At 37.4% G+C, this 13,259-nt stretch overlaps 1 protein-coding gene across 17 annotated transcripts in view; it reads left to right on the top strand.

Moving 5' to 3' along the window:
* Positions 1–13,259, top strand: part of C2CD5 (C2 calcium dependent domain containing 5) — a 76,748-nt gene that overhangs the window by 50,039 nt on the left and 13,450 nt on the right. For all 17 annotated transcript variants that reach the window (XM_031443984.2, XM_031443981.2, XM_064479098.1 and 14 more), the window contains 9 exons: positions 893–1,079; positions 3,993–4,157; positions 5,641–5,781; positions 7,923–7,986; positions 8,355–8,416; positions 8,627–8,725; positions 9,189–9,278; positions 9,727–9,814; positions 10,827–10,913. In XM_031443984.2, coding sequence (XP_031299844.1) covers positions 893–1,079; positions 3,993–4,157; positions 5,641–5,781; positions 7,923–7,986; positions 8,355–8,416; positions 8,627–8,725; positions 9,189–9,278; positions 9,727–9,814; positions 10,827–10,913 — 983 coding nt within the window. The remainder of the gene's footprint in view (positions 1–892; positions 1,080–3,992; positions 4,158–5,640; positions 5,782–7,922; positions 7,987–8,354; positions 8,417–8,626; positions 8,726–9,188; positions 9,279–9,726; positions 9,815–10,826; positions 10,914–13,259) is intronic.

The raw sequence follows: 13,259 nt of genomic DNA, 5'->3' as shown, positions 1-13,259 counted from the left end.
GGGAGTCTTTCCTTCATCTTCACTGCTGCCTTTTCAGTCCAGGCTCACTGTCTCACACCTAAATAGCCTCTTGTCTACCATCCCCACGTCAGTTCTCTCATCTTTACTCCATTCTCGGTGTAGCAGTGTAAGTGATGTCCTTAAGTTTCCTTTTCATCATATTACTACTTAAAAACCTAGCTGGGTGTTCCCATTGCTGGTAGAATAAAATCGAACTCCTTACCATGACCCATAAACCCCTAAGGTGATCCCACCTCTGCTTACCTGCACCTCACCTGTGCTGCGCTCACCTCTGCTCCCCTCACCTGAGCTACAGTCATCTCCTTTGGTTCTTCGACTCCATTCTGCCAGCTCCATTCTGTCATCGTCTCTGTCTGGCTCTTCCAGTTCCATCGTGTCTTTACAATCTCAGCCCAGTTGTCGCCTCTGCTGTGAAGCCTGTATGGTTATTGTCACTTTCTTCACCTGATTTATTTTCTGCGCACACGTGATTCTTAAGCATTATCTGTGGTCGCCTTGTTGCTTTGTTTGTTCCTTCCCCACGTCCACTGAAATATAAGCATGAGCAGGGACTTTGTGTTTTATTCATCGATCAGTGCTCACCAACTGGAACAGTATCTGGCACACGGTAGATACTCAAGTTAAGGTTTTTATTCTTTAAATGAGTAAATTAGCTTTTTCCTTCTGCTATCCGCCCATCATATGATCACATGGAATTATGAAACCTAAGATTTAAAATTATATTCTCTAGTGCTTTTGATCTGTGTTTATTTCATTTGAGATTTCTCCTTTTTGTTTATTGAAACAGGACTTTTAGAAAATTTAAAAAATTGGACATTTCTTAAGGTTGTACCAACAACACCGTCCGCTGACGAAATGTTTTCCTTAACAGGTTGTGTCGCTTAAAAAAGAAAGCACAGGCAGAAGCAAATGCCACAGCTATCAGTAATCTGCTGCCATTTATGGAGTATGAAGTGCACACTCAGCTGATGAATAAGCTGAAACTCAAAGGAATGAATGCTTTATTTGGACTGAGAATCCAGATCTCAGTGGGTGAAAACATGCTCATGGGCTTAGCGGTGAGTTTAGAGGTCTTGGTTTTGTTTTGTGATTCCTGTAGTTGTGGTACATTCTCTTTCATGTGATTCAAAGAGTCTTTTAAAAATGGAAAAGAAAAAAAAAATATATATATATATATAAAATAGACTTACCTGAGGAACTGGCATCAAGACTTAAGCATTACAGGGACATTATATAGAAGTAAAAAAATCTAGTGATAGGCTTTCAAATACTTTTATATTTATTTATAGAATTATTATTTGAAATTAAATTAATAAATTATTATACAAGTTTTATCTATTTATATTTCTGTTATTACTATATTTTTGCATTCTGATCATGACCTCTGTAGTCAGATTTCTAAGAATCACCGTGTACAGCTTGTTTAGTAAGTTGGCCATCGTTGTTCTGGACTTTATTCTTGTTTATACGTTGCTAAAATAGGGTTTCTCCTCCTCGGCGCTGTTGACGTTTGGGGCTGGATAACTCTGTTTTAGGAGGCTGTCTTTGTCTTGTTCATTGCAGGATGTTCAGCATCCCTTGCCTCTGACCACGAGATGCTAACATCCTCCCCACAGTGTGACAGCCAGCACCGTCTCCAGACGTTACCGGTTGTCCTCTGGGGGATGGAGTCACTCCTGAGCGAGTGGACCACTGTGCCTGAAATAGTCTTCAGTTTTAATGGAGAAAATAAGGCAATACATTTGAGACACAAGCACCAGTGACCAGTAGTAGAATGTGCAATAAAATACACTTCTTAAGTGCTAATAAATTGTGAGGCAGTGAAAAGCTCTTCATCTCAGCTTCATGCTTGCCTTGGCTTGTCAGAAAGTAAGTTCTGACTAGAAAGTTGTCAGGGGAGAAAGTGAGAACTGCCTGAGACCCAGAGAACTCGAGGCCTACAAAATATTTATGGAAGTCCTCTCAAATGCTAGACATTTTGCCAGCCAGAATTTTTGTCTGTGTCACCAGCGTTTCTCAAATTGGTATTCTCTGCCATCTTTCTGAGACATGCATAGAAATGTAATTTTAAGAAATTTATGGAACTTGGATTCTTTTTCTCGGTATGAATTTACAGATAAAATGCTAAGTTGTTTCCTGTTTCATCTGTTCTTAAGAGCAAATACGCAGATTTCTGTATGTAAGGGATAATTGTGTAATGATGATAAACTAATTGGGTAATCTCAGGTTTTTAACAAGAGGAGTTTGTAGTGATTAATAAGATAATTTGATTCATATTAAAATATTTGATATTTAGATTAACTTGGGGAATAAAGCGTTCATTATGATTCATCCATCTGAAAACTCGTGTGCTTAGCAAGGGCATAACATAAATGTGTAATTGGGCTGAATGCAAAACTGTGGTTATTGGTGAGTGTCTTGGGAACTCAGAGCTTGGTTCAGATCCGGAAGGTTAGAGGATGCTGTGCCAACTGTATCAAATGATGGTTGAGCCCCAGGAAACCAGTTTGTGGTCCTGGTGTAATCCTTCAATGCCGGCCTGAAATACTGCCATTTCTGATTCTTAATAATTTTGTCTTCTTGATCACTAGTGACACGAATTATAACTGTTTGAGATTTTGATCTTTGTGCTGTTTTAGCCGGGCAGTTAAATCTCAAGAGTAGCTTCCACGATAGCGAGTCTCTGAAGAGGGCGTCCTGGGTGTCCGGCACCCGGCCGCTCCAGAGCGAGTGTGGGGTTATCTTCACGTTCGTTCTAAGAGGGGAGAACGGAGGCCGCGATAGGTTGAGACTTGTCCAGAGTGATGTGATGTGGTTACATGGACCAGAACTCGATTTCAAAGCCCTCGCCTGTCTCGTTCCAGAGTTTGTGTCATCAGTCTTCTGGGGCTGTTGCCTCATTAGTGAATGCAGTCCAGGAGGTGCTAGAGATGGTGCCCTAAGACCGCATGAGGCACAGAGGGCGTTCTGAGCTGGGTCGTGGGTGCAGTCGTGGGCACAGATGAGCAACCCAGGAGGGAGAGCTGGGGGTCAGTTTCATCTGCGGTACAGACTTCATCACAGAGCACCATACCTTTCTAGGATGGACTTCTGCAAAATCAGCACTTGTTTAATGTAATAATAATAACAACTTTAACAATTCAGAATATACAAGTATCCAGAGCTAAAGGATTATCTTCTCTTTCCCCATTCCGCTCTTTTTATGTCAACAATTTGATGTTTAAGCTTTTTTACATTTTTTTTGCTTTGCTTTGCTTATATAAGCATATATAAACATAAATCCACATAGGAGTGTGTGTGTGTGTGTGTGTGTGTGTGTGTGTATTTTTTTGCATTTCCCCTAGTAGTTTTTCAGTACTAATGGCATGTTAGTACTATTACAGAGTCAGAATTTAATAGTCCTTTGATTAAATATTTAAAATAAATCTGTATGAAGTTTTCTTTCTCGGTGATTATGGAGGCAAGATGGTATAGTGAAAAGTTCTTGGTTTTTGGAGTCAGAAACAGATTCAAATCTCGCCACCACGTTTATTGAGTGTGCTCTTGCCTAAGTTTCCTGTCCTTCCTGCTTCACTTGCTTTGTAGAAGTTTCCCTTCTCCTTTTGCCACTTTAAAGGTAGACTTCTCATTCATTAAAAAATTTACTTTTTAAACAACTTTCAATCACTTTTTCCTAAGCTGTTGTTTCAGTGCTGTTTTTTTTTTTCAACCATAAGGGAAACCTTTGAAATGCAGTTAGGTGCACAGTGGAAAGTAAATGAGCTTTTCACTGCTGTCCCCGAGCTGTGCAGGGTGCCCATCAGAAGGAACCACCCACCGTTTTTCTGGGCCCTTCCACGTATGTCCTGTGCAAACACTGGTGCTGATTATCTGTCTCTTGCAGGGCGAAGTCCACATCCCTGAATATGAAAACATAAGGACTGTTATTCTTTAGGCACTTTTTCTGATTATAGCCCCATTGTTTTCACCAGTCGGCTACAGGTGTGTACTTAGCAGCCTTACCAACGCCCGGAGGTATTCAGATTGCCGGCAAGACTCCTAACGATGGCTCTTACGAGCAGCACATATCTCACATGCAGAAGAAGATAAACGACACGATTGCTAAGAATAAAGAGCTGTATGAAATCAACCCTCCGGTAAGTAAAATCAATCAACACTGTGAATACGTAAGTTATTGTTTAGATATTAGTATATTTGTAAGTTATCTTAAGGAATTTTTTTCCCCCACTGCCTGGCTTTGCTCTCCTCATTACTCATTCTTTCACCTCCCTTTGTGTCCGTGCTCAAATGCCTTATTTTGGGGGGGGGAGGCCAACTCTGGCCACCCTATTTACAAAATTGTAACTCTCCCATCAATTCTGGGGACTTCCTACCCCCTTCTTTGTTTTGTTGTTTTCTGTTTCTTTTATCTCTGTGTGTCTCTGTGTGTGAGACATGTTTTTGGCTCTTGTCTCTTGCTTGATACTCCCAACAGAATGACCTTCCATCGGGGCTCTGTTCCTCATGGCCAGACCACTCCCTCCCAGCAGTAGCTTCTTAATAAATACTTGTTGGATGACTAAATAAATGGCTTAAAATTTTTTTTTTTTAGTGATAAGAAAGATTGCTTATCTATGGTAAAAACGTTAAAGGATACAGAGTTTTTAACTTTCTCATTTTGTAGTCACTGTAATAGGCACCCTGTCAGATTTATATGGGGCAGGTTAACGTAAGGTATGCACAAGCAGTGAGCATTTAAAACATAATTTCCTGATCCTTTTAAAAGATGGCTTTGTTACACCAACAACAGGCTATGTCTTTTGCATTTGTGCTCATATATCCACATTCTCTTGATATTTATTCCTTGTGGACAGTAGATATTTAGGACCTCCAGTCAGCTGTGATCTTTGGCTATAAAATAGGTAAAAGCTTACAAACCCATGTAAGATTGCACCATACACTGACCTCAATGAGATTGTTATTGTAACTGTCAAAGTTTATTTAGCTTAGTAAGTTGCACAGCAAAATACATGCATAATGTATGTATCTATATATATATGTGTACATATATTCTCCATTTTACTATCTGGGGCTTTGAAAAGTTCCTACTGAGTAAAATAGAAAAGATTAGAATCTTATTTGGGTATATAAATCTCTAATTATTGGTTATTAGGACTTTTAAATGCTGCGTAGACAATACCTTCTGAGGCTGGAAGGACTGCCAGTTCCCTACTGGTTGTAGTGTCTTCTTTGTACACTAGGTGTCAGTATTGCCTCGCCGTGTCTGTGACAATGTATGGATGGATTAGTGTATCAAGATTGCTCTTATTAATTAAAGGAAATATCTATGTACTCTGTAAAAGGTTAATTATCCACAAAAGTTATAATTAAATATGGACTTTGAATACATTTTACAGACCCCCTCCCCTGGTAGTTTTCTACTAAATATAAAAATTTAAAACCAAACTAAAACGTCCAACTATCAAATCATCATGCTGAACACCTGAAACTAATATGTTACATGTCAATGATACTTCAATTGAAAAAAAGAAAAAAAGATAAGACTGCAGTTTCCCCCCCAAAAAAAACCCCAAAGCAGAAAAAGACAGTCATGCTACAAAGCCATTATATTTCTTTTAGGAGATGTCTGAAGAGATTATAGGGTCACCCATTCCAGAACCGAGACAGCGCTCAAGACTTCTGAGATCGCAGTCAGAAAGCTCTGATGAAGTTGCCGAATTGGACCTTTCACATGGGAAAAAAGATGCATTTGTTTTGGAGGTATTATTGTATTGGACTAATTTTTTTTTAAGTTTTTGGAAGACGAGATATGTGTTTTTACAGTCAGATCCTACATTGGTGCAATGCTTTTGTACCATTACAGCTGTTATAAATATCAACTAATATTTTATTATAGAAGTTACAAAAAGCTTGAAAATATCAGAACTTGGTAATATGCTTTTTTTGTTTAGCCAGCAGATGACTGATACAATAATGTAGATGGTTCTGGGAAAATTAATGTTTGGGTTTAAATAAAATTAAATATTAAACTTTCGGAGCCATTTTTGTAAACTGGGACTAACTTAAATAAGAAAGTTCTTCTCTTCCACTTAGTACAATTAACTATAATTATTACCTGCTTTATATGTTATGTTACTATAATTATAATGGCATTTTACAGGTAATAATATAAGCACTATGAATTCTGATTGTAGTGGTTTCCTACTGAATTCAGAAGATGTAATTGAACTTTTATGATAAAAATACATTCAGAATGAACTTTCCTAGAGAGTAAAGGAGGCATGATTGGTCTATGGAGCCTCTGCCCTCACAGATCTACTTCCTTCCCCTCTGGGGTGATTAGAATCTCTTTGAAAGAGATAAATGATCTTCCTTTGATATTGAAGGAAAGGAAAATAAATGAGGAACTTAGAAATGTTTTCCAGTTAAGTGTCAGTTGAGAGGAAAAAAAATCAGATGCCTGGGTCTCAGAAAAGCAGGGAGCTGATGGTGGAATTGTATTGGGTTGGGATTGGGGGTTTGAAGATTCTAGAACAGTGCCTGTGACGGTGGTCAGGATGTCAGCTGTGGGGTGCGCGAGACTTCACCGAGGTGAGGGTGTTACCTGGTAGAAAACTCAGACTGGGTGGATTCGTGCCTCTTTTTCATGTATTCTTCAGCCTGAGAATTGGGGGGAAAAGGGAAGTTAGTGAAAGAATGTGTCAGGTTAAGGACGTGGAGTTTCCGGGGACCGCTCCGAGCTGTGCTGCTCAGTGTGCTGTGCCGGCGGCGGCAGCGTCTGGGCGCTTGTAAGAAATACACAAATCCCTCAGACCTGGTAAATGAACATTTCAAGGCGGGGCCCAGGAGTTTGTTAGCAAACCCTCCAGGTGATTCTTAGCATTACTTGAACTTTGATCTGGAGCGTTTTTGGAGTTTCTGATCCTGGGATCCAGGCTAAGCAGAGAACAGAAGTGCTTCGCGTGCGGGCAGAACGCTGAGGGGAAGGCGTTGGGTTCAGCAGGAGACGGGCGGGGAGGCGGGACTGCGGTTGGAAAACCCTTGAGATCTGCGTGCGGAGTACCTGGGGGACAGTGGATTGAGGTAGGGCCACAACTCGGCAGCTAAGGTGAAGTGCAGGGGAAAGTAGTGCTTGAAATCCCAAGGGCGTGAGTCAGAACTTACACCCCCAGGGTACAGGTGAATGTCAGTGTACGTCCATTTGGGTATGTTCACCGTTTATAATTCACAAGCGAATATTTTGTCGGAAAAATGGAATTTGGCCTTACTCTTTTAAGACGTACCTTTAAATTTAGTCCTACGTAATTTTATTTTAAAACAGTTCTATATTCAGTCAAAAGATTTTTTTAAATTGTACTTTATTAATTTAAACAAATAAAGGTAATGTGCTTATGTTATCTTTGAAAATATTTTGAGGGAGGAGGGTGTAGCTCTACTAGAGTTTGTGTGCTTAGCATGCACAAGGTCCTGGGTTCAAGCCCCAGTACTTCCACTAAAAAATAAAGTAAAATAAAAAATTAATTAAAAAGTGTATAAAGAAACTTAATTACCACCCCCCCCAAAAACAGAAGCAAAACAAAACAAAAAAATCTTTTGAAACATGCCCTTATAAAGGCTTCAGGAAAGGCTTGCTTTTTAAAATTCAATATACTTTATAATGTAAAAGATTTCATTTAGAAGTATTTATAAGTATAAATATTTATAAGTATTGATAATATAGAGAAATGTACAGGTACTGGAAACTTTTTTTTCAAGTTCTGTGTTTTAATTTAGGAAAACATGGCTCTGCTTGTCCTTGACCCTTATGTTTTCTCTTTAATAAATAATAAAAACAATTTTTTAGATGTGAAATGATTATATATTTACTACTTATGTGATAGTTTTAATCTTTTTATTTTCAGATCGACGACACAGATGCTATGGAAGACGTACATTCTCTCCTGACTGATGTTCCACCTCCTTCAGGTGAACAGAAAAAAATTACCTTTAGTTTGAGACTCATTTCGCGTATCAGTATTTTAGTTCATAATTGTTATAGCACTAACTTTATTTTAAAGGCTTTATCAAGTGTTTCACTGTCATGTTTTTTGCTGCTCCAAAAGCACATAGTTTAAAAATATTTACATTAGAACTTAGGTGAACTGATTTTTAATCTTTTTATGTTTACCTTATTATTTATTAAGATGGTCTGTAATTTCCCAAAGGTATAGAGTTTTAGGAAAAAAGAATAATGGATCTTATAGTTAGAACTTTATGTAATAATTAAAAAATATTACTAACACAAAAATGAATGAAATATTATCATATGTTTTAACTATAATTTATTTTGACAGGCTTTTATAGTTGTAATACAGAAATTATGCCTGGTATAAATAATTGGACATCTGAAATACAGGTAAACCTTTCTTAATTTTAAGCAAATACAGTGTATGTGATTTTGGCAAGTTTCTTCTTAATATGTGTTTTCTTTTTGGCCTCCTTGTTGTAATTAAAGTGTTCTTTTTTTTTTAATATCGCATTAGTTATTATTGTTTATTTTATTAACTGTTACAGTATTTAGTTAAAAATAATAAAATGACATGCTCTCGTGTCTCCCTGTGTTTAGATGTTCACATCAGTGAGAGTAATCCGATTAAGCAGCCTCAACCTGACAAATCAAGCTCTCAATAAGAACTTCAATGATCTCTGTGAAAATTTGCTTAAGGTAAGAATCTTCTTACTAACTGTATTTTAGATGCTCCTGAGAATCGTGAAATTTAAGAAAGGGGTTATGTGGTGCGGAACACCTTACACAGTTACAGGCCAAGTTATTTTTATTTACTGATCAATCTTAATCTGCCGTCAAGTAAAATGCTAAAGTTGTCCTCATCTTAATATACCATCTTCTAAAAGAAATATACTTTAAGTTATTTCATAACTTTAAGCTTGATAAAAATCCAGATGTGTCAATTTTAAAAACCCTTTTTTCTTTTTTTTAATGACTTACAAATGTGACTAAATCTTATTGTCCACTTAAGTATAAAAAAGGTATTCTTAATTTAAGAGTAGACAAAACAGGAGCATTTTAATCTCTTAAACTTCATTTGCCATAATATGCATTAAACATCAGCTTTTATAAATGTTTAAATTAAAAGAAGTGATGTTCCTAATATTTTCTGTTTGTTTAGAGCCTGTATTTTAAGCTACGGTCTATGATCCCCTGCTGCCTTTGCCATGTAAATTTCACAGTGTCTCTCCCAGAAGATGAATTAATTCAGGTAATTAAAGAGTCAGTCTGTTATTAAAGAAGATGTCTAACTTTGACAGGTTTTAATAGTGTAAGTTTGCCATAATTAAATAAGTATAAGCTGTTTTATTTCAAGGTGTTTTTAAACATATTAGTGTGAGTCAGACTGGGTATTCATTTTTGTGAACGCTGGTTATCTGAAGGTGGAATCACACGTGTGTTCCAGCATATATACACGTGTGCTTCTGTGGGGTTTCTCCAGGCCCCATCTTTTAGAGAAGGTTCTTGAGCTCTTTCTGGAATATCTAGGTTGAGGTATACATGTTGGGCTTAGCTGTGGTCTGAATATCTGAACTTATGTGTGAAAAGGCATGTTAGCCAGTTAGTGTCTAAGTTGTTCCATGGCACTGAAGAATATTTGTAAGGAGCTCATTTGGGGAGTGATTGTTGTGCTAATCATACTGTTTCTGTGATTCTAGGTTACAGTCACGGCAGTTGCAATAACTTTTGACAAAAATCAGGCTTTACAAACCGCAAAAACTCACGCTGAGAAGTCATTGCAAAGAGGTAAACCTGTGATGTGTGGGAGCATAGCTCATGCCTGTCGATGTGGTAGTTCAGTGATGAAATATGGAGGATCAGCAGAATAAGTCAATGGCTTGTTTCTTGACCAGATGCTGGCACATTTCTGTTTATCTTTATTGAGATAACCATGTGGATAAGCATATGGCTGACGTGATCTTTTTCACACACGAATAGGTAGTTGACTGATGTTTACATAGAGAATGCTGCTGTTTTTAGACTTACATTATGTAGCATATTAATTTTTCAGTAATTTAGAGGCTCCCATCCTGGGAACTCTGGAGAGATCCTCAAAGACATCTAAGAACCTACTGATGCAGTAAGCACCATGGGTTTTTCTCAGGAAAGGTCCTAAAGTGTTCAGCAGATTTTCAGAATTGTCCTTCTATCCAGTAAACTTTAGGAAGCACCATTCTTAGTATGTTCCAAAGAAACCCAAAATATTAGACACCATTTATGTATTTTGGAAAAAAAGAAGAGGGAAATAGTATACTTTCTAAAGTTTAATGACTTATTGGCTAAATAAATATTCATGATTACCCTGTAATTTTTTAAGTTGAATATATTCTGCATGGATAGCACTGAATTTATGTCAAATAGATATATTAAATGATTATGTGTTCAGATATTTATTGGAGAAGATAGACAATAACTGGTTTAAGTTTCCTAGAACTAGTACAGTACAAAGAGTAGGATGATTATTGAGTAGAATGATTTTGCTTATTTATAAACTTGCTTAAGTAATAATACTGCTTATTGTTTGCAAGGCACTGTGCTAAGAGGTTTGTCCACATTGTCCTTTCTAAATCTCCAACAGTCCTACCAGGGAACATAGCAACCACTCTTAGTGTCGTGCAGGGGAAGGGACCCCATCAAGGAGAAAATGACCAGAATAATCGAGTTGGGGGAAAATACATATGTTATCCTAGACTCTTAATATTTAAAAAAAAAATAATAGATCATTACTAAATAACTAGTGTTTTTCTTGCCTCTCAAGCCTCTACAGATAATGAAGAACTCCTGCAGTTTCCACTGGAGCTCTGCTCAGACTCACTCCCTTCTCATCCTTTTCCACCGGCTAAAGGTTGGTCAAGTAAGGGAAACACACAAATACTAGTGTCTGGTTCCTTTCACTTGCTTCTTCATTCTAGGTAATCTTACTTAATTTTGAGATGGAGATTTGTACTTCATTCCCTCATTGTATGTTTCTTCATGTTCATAAAGGGGAGCGAGTAATGTTGCTTTTAGTTTAATTTCTCAAATAACCTCATCATAAATTATTAAGGTAATTTTTCATAAGATATTCAATTCTTATACCTTAAACATATGATAGTTTTATTTTCAGAGATTTGGATTTCCCAAAATAATTGTTCACGTATGGTATATCTGATATTTATATTACATCTGGTAAACTTTTTTTCCAGCAACAGTCAAACCTTTGCAGAAATTTTTAGATTTTCATAGACAGCAAAATTCTTATTTTCTCCAGAAGATATGTGGAGAGATTTCAGGTGGAGGTCAGTACAAGTGAGAAAGGGGTGAGATTTCTGTCTTTCGGGTGGGTGCCTTGGTTATATTTGAGGAACATGGTTACTTACTTACAAGACGCTGCCATTTGTTCAAATACAAAATGATTGTCCCTTAACTCAGTAACAGCAAATCTCCTTAGATCTGTAACAATATTTGGAGAAAAATGGGAGAGAGTTTTTTCCATTCCTCTTACAATTTCAGTGTAATTTTTATTATAAAAATTCCAGAATTACTGTACCTTATATTGTAACATTATATACACAATAAATGTAGTTTGTGTTTTTTTCCTAAATTTTTTATTCCGAGAAATGATGCATTTGTTATTTAAAACAAAATTGGCTTTTCTAATTTTTGCATTTTGTAATGCAAGTGACATCATTTTATGGTTTCTACTTGGCAGTTATTTTATTGACATTAAATTAGTTATACTTTAACAGAACAGTTTTAGATTCACATTGTGTGGTTGTCTGTGGCGTCTTTACCAAATCACTGCAAGGCCTGTCTGTGTAGAGAAGTAGCTCCCGTCTCATGTCTTGAAGCTGAGGAGATAAGCTGCGTTCACATTCTGAACTTCCTAACGTGGTAACTGTGGTTCTTCTTCCTTTTTGTCTAAATTAAAATTCTAGTTTAGAACTCCATAGAGAATTTTAGCATACTCAACTCCTTGAAAGGATAGAGAGGAGAAATCAAATTCAAAGATAATCTGAGTTCAGATTTAAAAATTAAATACAGCTTCCAGAACAAAAAGCAAAATTGTCAAGAATCTTCCTTGAAATAACTAGATAGGAATTAAAAAAAACCCAAAAAAACAACTTGCATAGAAACTAACATTTAACACAGGGTTAGTTTCAAAGCACTTTTAAATATCACTTCATTTGTCCTTCCCTTGCAGTCGGGATTGAGGGGAAACTAAAACCAAAACCCCAGTCAACAACAGCAAAAAGATGTGACCCGTTGCTGATCTATACAAATACAGGTCTGTGGGTTTGGAGTCTCAGTGAGCTCGCTTTTACCATGTTAATGGCTACTGAATTCTGCAGATTAGATTTAAACTCTGTAAGTTTGTCATGTCTGTGTCTGTAACTTACAGATTCTGCAGGAGGTTTCAAAATGTTTTCAAAGGTGCTTAGAACTAGTGCTTATTGCAGGAAGGAAGAATTTGAGTAGAATACCGTCATATCTGAGCAGCACCTGAAGTACTTGTGATCCACTTTAAGGGGGTGTTGGCAGGGTAATAACGCAGCCGCCCTGGCTTCTCTCTGCAGTCCTGCTGCTGGGAACGCGTGGGCACCTGGGTCAGTTAGCCTCTGATGAAGCCAGTTCAGCCTCACATTGTAAAGTGTGAAAGGATTAGAATTCTCTCCGGCCTTTAAAATTCTCTGATTTCTTGGGTTTCCATAGTTTATGGTTCTTCAATGATTAACATGCCCCTTTTATTAAAAACATAAAAGCTAAATTATGCCTGAGGTCCCACTGAGCTTCTGTGAATTAAGTTTCCAAATAGTTTCAAATCGGTTAAACCGATAATTTTTCAATTCTGTTCCTCCAAATGGCAGAGTTTGTTTAGAGGTGCCTGATGGCCTTCCAGGAGGCAGGGGGTGGTGGGGTGACAGCCCAGGTCTCCCGCCCCCGCCTCAGAACTAGAGGAGCTTCGATCCAGCACACTTCACGTGTCAGTTTTCTATCTGTGATTTTGTTGGAAGGAAGAATTTCCACAAGTTTGTAAATCACTGAATGAGGTCATGCCACCTTCATCGTCACCGTCATCACCATTGTCAGCTTCATAATGATCCGTGTCATCACGTGTAATACTAATATGTATACAGCTTCTAACACTGAGTGCTTAACTACAAAACCTATGTGCCTTTCCTTGAATATTACATTTTAAAATCATCAGTGA

The sequence above is a fragment of the Camelus dromedarius genome, chromosome 25, assembly GCF_036321535.1.
Source record: "Camelus dromedarius isolate mCamDro1 chromosome 25, mCamDro1.pat, whole genome shotgun sequence".
NCBI lineage: Eukaryota > Metazoa > Chordata > Mammalia > Artiodactyla > Camelidae > Camelus > Camelus dromedarius.
This window is presented reverse-complemented; position numbering and strand designations above follow the sequence as displayed.